This window comes from Alosa alosa, chromosome 21 (genome assembly GCF_017589495.1).
Source record: "Alosa alosa isolate M-15738 ecotype Scorff River chromosome 21, AALO_Geno_1.1, whole genome shotgun sequence".
Classification (NCBI taxonomy): domain Eukaryota; kingdom Metazoa; phylum Chordata; class Actinopteri; order Clupeiformes; family Clupeidae; genus Alosa; species Alosa alosa.
Genome location: NC_063209.1, coordinates 5,926,977 through 5,934,062, shown reverse-complemented (window position 1 = coordinate 5,934,062; position 7,086 = coordinate 5,926,977). Strand labels below are relative to the sequence as shown.

Here is a 7,086-nt window from a genome sequence, read left to right as displayed (position 1 = left end):
TTACAGCTTAGCCGCCACGGGTGAAGCTTCAAACTTCATCCTGTTAAGACTTCGCCTCAGATGGGCTAGTCTTCAGGTCTTTACTTACAGCTTCATCTCAGCCGCTTTGGTTAAGATCTGCCTTTCTTTCTTTCTCTCTTTCTCTCTTTCTTTCTTTTCCCTCTTTTTCCCTCCTTCTGCTTCTTTTCTGTTTCTTTCTTCTTTCATTCTTTATTTCTATAAGCAGGTACCTTCAGTCAGTAAAGACTCTGATATGCAAAGGTAGCGTATGGCAGAATATAGTGATGCAACTGCAGAGGAGCGACTATTTGGGAGAGTGGCAGGCAGGCAGAAGATCTGAATGGCGCGTAAGGGTAATAAAGCCAAAGGCAGAGCTCTCTCTCTGCTCAGCGTTCGCTCTCTGCTCAGCGTTCGCTCTCTGCTTGTTTCTGCGGCAGTGCTTCAGGGCGGGGAAAGACATTTCGCTCTGTGCCGCGCCACACCAGGATGTTGATGTTGTTGCTGAGCCCCATTTTAAAAACTGTCAGCACACTCGCGACTCGGGTCAAGCCTGTCAGAGATGGTAATGCTATTTCCAGTCAAACATGTGAATCAGAAGTAAAGGGATTTCAAAAGTTGATATGGGAGGAGGGGGGAGGGGGTTGTGGTGGAGGTGGAGGTGGGGGGGGGGGCTGAGCCCTCTTGACAACTAGCAGATGGAAAGATTCTGCACCTCAGTGCCTGGTGAATTACAGAGCAATGAGTAATACAAGTGTGTCTGTGTGATTGTGAATGTGTGTGTGTGTGTGTGTGAGTGGGTGTGTGTGTGTGCATGTGTGTGTGAGTGTGTGTGTGTGTGTGTGTGTGTGTATCATACACTGACACTGCAGCATGCCACAGCCTGACAGTGTATTAAAAAGCGACGGCCTCATAGGACTGATGAGAGCTGAGGACAGTAATCACGCCGCTTCATGTCTCCCACGCTGCATCCCCACACACACACCCACACCCACACAACCTACACACACACATGCACTCACACACACACACCCTACACACTCCCCCCTCCCCTACACACACACACACACAGACCCCCACACACACCCACACACACACACACACACACACTCACTCACTCACACACACACACGTACACACACATGCACACACACACACACACACACACACACGCACCCACCACCATCGCCCAGCCCAGAATTTATAGATCCCGATAAGGAAAATCGTGTCGTCATCTTCTCAGGAATTTATGTCATCAGCTGCATTACATTTCATCCCTCCGCTGCACGCGACTGTGGCCTCGCTCTGAAAGACAATTTTACTGGCACACTCTGTCTTATCAATAAAGCCGTACAGCAGGTGCAGGTAAACAAGCACCCCCCCCACACACACACACACACACACACCCAAACTATGTCAGACACCCCATCCGGATGGTTCTGATCAGCTTAATGCCCAAAATGGCTGCCGGCCCAAGAGTGCAGAGGCCGCTGCATTGTAAATGGCTGCTGGCAAGGACAGAGCCTCCGTGGCGTGGCCATGATTTAGCATGGATGGGTATGCAAATGGGGTGGAGGGGATGGGCATCAATGAATCATTTGAGATTCAAGTCTCGATGTCAATTAGCACTGACTCACTAATTAACTCTATAATGGCTGAGGAGCAGCAGTTGGAAGCTATTTGATTATCCTGCAGCTGAAAAATAGCAGCGTTTTTTTTGTGTGTGTGTGTGTGTGTGTGTGTGTATGTTTGCTAGGCTTCTCAATTTGTTGTGTGATTGTAGGTGTGAACGTTGCAGGTGGTTTTCAGTTGTAGCTGTCAAAGCTTTGTGTTTGGCCCAGCAGTCTCTTCATCTTTCTTCTGACATCTTTGTGGAAACTCTTCTCTTTTTTTTATTTTGCTGACTTTGAACAAAAAAGGTGAGCGAGGAAGAAGAAAAAAAAAAAACTCATCCAATTCGTGGGAAGAAGAATATTTACCACAGTCAGATTTCATCTGCTAATTTCCATACAAATGTAGAGACGGGCAGAGGCATGGAATCTCTAAGAAATCTCAAAATGAATTCAGCCGTTCCTTGTTCCGATATGCCAAGGCAGTGAAGTGAAGATAGTGAAGGTGCTAATCATCTATTTCCAAACAATAAAAAAAGAGAAATCTATTTGATCTTAATCAGGGTGGCAGGCTGGTGCCTCGGTTCTGACATGTGGTTCTAAAAGAGAACTTCACAAGGAGCACAGACACAGAACAATGAGTCAGAGACCTGAAAGAGAAGCAGCTGTAACCAACGCATTCCTCTGTGTTCAGACATCTCACCCCCGCCTCCATCTCCCTCTCTCTATCCTCCCTTTTCTTTTTCTTTCTCTCACTCACATCCCTCTCTCTCTCTCTCTTTTTCACTCTCACTCTCCCACTCGGTCTCTCTAGAAGCTGACAGTTTTTAATGTCACTTGGATTTTGGGTTGTCTCTGTGGATGAGTGATGTCTGTAGCCATCACTTTAATTAGAAAAATTAAAAAGGAATGCATAATTATGTAACAAAGAGCTCCGACAGAATGTGCAATTTGCAAGGGTGATTTCAAGTTTGACAACACAGTGATGCAGAAAAAGGTTCAGGTTGGACCATGAAGCAAGACATGTACCTTATTCATCAAGAATGACACATCTCTCACTCAGACTAGCTTTGTGTAAAAGTATAGTCACTTTTATATTTTACAGTAACAAACAAAGCAGGTAATATAATGAAACAGCTTTCTGGCGGATTCGTTTGTTTGCTGATCAGTTTAACAGGAAAGTCTCCAGTATACGCTAAAATCTCAGCATTATGTAATTCCTAATGTAAATCTTTGCCACAGCTAATTATACACTGCAGATGACTCACAAGGCATGCAGTCTAACAGTCTAACTGGCAGAGAACAATGACAAATAGCCTCTTAATCATTGAGCAGAACAATATAAAGACAGCACTCTCTAGTGGGTACGGCAAAGCACCACTATGTTACACGCATTTACAGTTTATGTCTGCAGTGTCCAAGGAACTTCTAGCACCATCTGCCATTGGATTTGCGTCTCCAAACTAAGCTGTTTTTTTTATTAGAACCTGAGAATGAACACCCCCCATCCCCCTCAATGTGCCCCCACCATCTCCCTACCACCACCTCAATGTGCCTCCCCATCTCCCCACCACCAGGGTCCCACTCTGACCCAGTTCCTCTCACCCTCAGCAGGGGACACATGCCCTGTGCAGGCCTACCCCCCCACACCCCCCATCACCCGATCAGGGTCCATGCACAGCTAAATAATACATACATACACCAGGAGAGCTCCCACTGCCTTCAGGCCCCGCCTACCATCAAGCGCACTTGGGCCAGATTGATGAAAAATACATTCCATACACACATACACATTCCCAGCGCAGAACTCCACATGTAGCGCTGGAGGGGGTTGGGATCTGCAGGGTGTGCTGTGTATACACATGTCCTCGATGCAGCAAACACACACACTGTAGTGAATGCATGCTCTCACGCAATTGACTAATAATGGATTGTTGGGAGAAGTGGGAATTTCCCCAGCATCAGCAGCTGCTCCTGTTTTCCTTACTCTGTTTGTATCTATGTGAGCTTTTTCTGATGATTTGCCCAATTTAACGACATGCCTCACAAGCCTTGTAATAAATACCAGCTTAAATAAGTAAACTGAGTACTGCTTGGATGAAGAAGAAAATTATGAGAGGGAGAATGATTTCTTAAATCCCCTCAAATCCACCCTCCCTAAAGGAGCACAAGTAGTTTTCATTCTTAAATGTCAAGCAATTGCAAATTCCAAATGAAAGTCACAGAGTAAAAAGGACAGTCAAGTCTCTCATTTGCCCACCTTCCCAAACCTCCATTCTCCTCGCGTCTCCCCACCCCCGTTCTCCTCGCGTCTCCTTCCCCGGGAGCGGGGGCAGGAGCAGTCGTAGTGTGGCAGTGTTGCTGCCCCCGGGGCGAAGGCTGTGTATATTACCATGCGAGCGTACTGTATGTCTGCGAGCGCATGTCTGTAGGGTGTTAAAACCTGTCCAACCGCTCGGTTGAGCGCTCGGTGGTTAGAAGGCGTCCGTGTCCGACACAAGGTCCACGCCTGCGCGATGCTCCCAAGATGGACCCCCACCCCCCTCGCCCAGCGCGCACACACAAACACACTGACAGGCCATCTGACCACAGGGTCTGCTTGGACTTAGCTGTAGTGAGGGGGAGTGGATGAGAGGTGGGGGGGGGGTGCAGCAGGGGCGCTGAGTTGGAGGTGGGGAGGGTGGGTGGACGGGTAGGTGGTGGTGCTGGGGGCTTGAGGGCAGGGGGGGGCGACATGCAGCGCATTTGTTTCAGCCGTTTGCAGGAGCTTTTCTCTGAAAGGTCACCTGGTGGAGACTGGAGCACGGCAGCGGTGGGGGCACTCTGGGTACGCAGAGGGAGGGAGGGAGGGAGAGAGGGAGGGAGAGGGAGCGGGCAAAAGAAAGAGATGGGGCCTTATCAGGAAGGCTATGTGTGCGCGTGAGGGCAGAGCCGCTGAGCCATTGAGGGGTCTGGAATGGAATAAATGAAGAGATAGGCTGGAGACGCATGGCAATCTTGCAGAGAGAGGAATGGGCTCGATGCGGAGCAGGGGGTGAGGAGGGAGGGAGGGGGGATAGTTTGTTGTTGTGGAGTGTTTGCTTTGTCAGGGCCGCCGCCTCTGTCAAGCGAAGGCGATAAGGGCGAAGCAGAAAGTCACTTTCTCGAGAACAACACGAAGACAGGCTCTTTCAGCACAGCATTATGCATACACCTCCACTCCCCTATTTGCATAATCCCCAATGGCCACCACTTTTATTTTGAAATAAAATTAATTACCCAGTCGATCCAGACTGAAGGGCAAAGTGGGTTTTGTTGTTCGGGCAAAAGTTTCTAAAGCCAAATCTATAGTGAGTGGCATTTTGCTAAAGCTCAAGCGACTCATATATGAATAAGCCAAAGAACTGAATGCACACGCTGTACATTCCAAATCAATTGCCTAAAGTAATGAATGTACATTCGCTCTTCTTGATTTGCATTTAAAGCTATCCTGTTCTAGTCTGTAAGGAGGATACCTAAACAGCGCCAGCCATTCTCACAGCTCCATCTTTCTGTTCATCACAGCTGAGTAAATCACTTGAAAGTACAGTGTGCCATTTGAGTGTCCAGACAGTGGGTTCTTGGTAGAACTAATATCTCCCTCATCTGAATTATGTGTGAAAATGTTCTTGTTCAAGCAGTGTGTATGTGTGCCCCTGCAATAATGGTTTTCTTTAAGAAGAAGTGCAAAATAATTATCTTTTCTTCTTTGCTTTTATTTGACTTCACAGCTGTTCTCAAGGACGGCAGTAGATGGGCATTATTTTGATGTAAGAGTCATTGTGGCGAGCCACTGCTGCCGCCATTTGCATTCCCTTGTAGACATTTATTGGCGAACATGTGAGAGCTACTCGTATAATTGCCCCTGTCCTCTTTGTATTCAGCGCGGTAATATGCTGCCAGACAAAACTGTCCTTGACTCGCTACAGAAGGGGGAAAAAATCTCCCCTGCCTTCGCTTCGCTCCCTCTCTACTCCACTGTTAGTACGTCTGTCTGAGCAGAACGTGTGACGTCAGGCGACTGTACAGCTCAAGTCCACAAACTAAGCACAGACAGAAAAGGCCCGGTCTGTCACTTTAGTAGAGAACAAGTGTTTGTTTGTGTTTGTGTGTTTCATTATTTATTAGCACAGCTTGTTAGCATGTTTTTATTAGCACGACTAGGCTAACCCGAGGACTTGCCTTCTCTCTTTTCTCCCTCCTCTGCTCCCTCCTTTGCCCTTCGTCAAGGGTACTCAATACTTCAAGCAATCATGGAGGCAGCTGTGGCTAACAACTGGCAGGTGACGGCACGGTCCGTTGGGAGCATCACCGACCCCCTGGAGTTCAAGCGCATCATCGAGGAAATGGACAGGAGACAGGAGAAGCGCTACCTGATCGACTGTGAAGTGGACCGGATCAACGTCATCCTGGAACAGGTATGTCCAGTCCAGAGAAGTGGATGGGTGGGTGGTGGTGGTGGTGGTGGGGGGGGGGTTGTCTTTGCCGGTTTGAGAGCTGTTTGCCTGGTTAAGCTTGCTAAGTGAGCGAGGCAGTGCTCTCATCCAGACAAGGAGAGGGTGGGCTTTCTCTTTCTCTCTCTCTCTCTCTCTCTCATTTTTCTCTTTCTGTCTCCCTGTCTCTTTCTTTCCATCTCTCTGCCTGTCTCCTCGTCTCTTCGTGTCTGTCGTCCTGTCTCCCTCCACTCACTCTGACCGCAGTGCCCGTCGTCTCTCTGACGGCTGACTGCGTGCTACGGCACGGGCTCTCCTCTCTGACCTCTTCCTCCCAAGGAGACGAGTACCCCACAAACCCCGTTTTTTTACCCATGGCTACCGTCAGCCTTCTAATCCCTCCACTAATGAGCCAGAACACCACAATCACCGAGCTCACGTCTCCTGCTTTTGTCGGAAAGGGTGGAAGAAAATGAGGATTTGAAATTTGCTCACAGGAAAATGCAATTAAGATGAATAGATGAGTGGCTATTTACCCCGCACCGTGACACCCCCCCCCTTACCCCCCCCTTACCCCCCCAGGACTGAATGTCACCCAGCCGCCCCCCTCCGGCTGCCTCTCCACCAGGCAATCATACGACTGAATTGGATTCTGCTCGTTAACATGAATTTAGATATACGGGCTCATTCCACTATACAATACCTCTCAATGTTTTTTTGTTTTTTTTATATGAATCTAATTTGATTGCAGAGTCATAGTCTTAGCGCAGAGTGGCTTTTAGTATTAATTTAGTGTGTCTAATTTAATTCTTGTGGTGCAAATTTCCTTACTCAGTAATTTCCCATTACGCTGCACTAAAAAGCATTTCCTCTGTGTGTGGGTATGAGAATGCATGAGCTTTATCCCTTGGATAGCATCAGTCTTTACGAATGGAAAATATCCATGGGAAGAACAAAGCAAGGAGGGTATCTTTGATAGCAGAGACACACAGACACACACACAAACTCAGACACACAGAGAGAGAGAG

The 7,086-nt window shown here is 48.0% G+C and overlaps 1 protein-coding gene across 6 annotated transcripts in view; it reads left to right on the top strand.

The window, feature by feature from the left end:
* Positions 1–7,086, top strand: part of gria3b (glutamate receptor, ionotropic, AMPA 3b) — an 85,964-nt gene that overhangs the window by 38,134 nt on the left and 40,744 nt on the right. For all 6 annotated transcript variants that reach the window (XR_007192144.1, XR_007192145.1, XR_007192143.1 and 3 more), the window contains exon 4: positions 5,856–6,043. Coding sequence is in view for 3 of the 6 variants with exons in the window: in XM_048231163.1 (XP_048087120.1) it covers positions 5,856–6,043 (188 nt within the window). In the remaining 3 variants the exon portion in view is untranslated. The remainder of the gene's footprint in view (positions 1–5,855; positions 6,044–7,086) is intronic.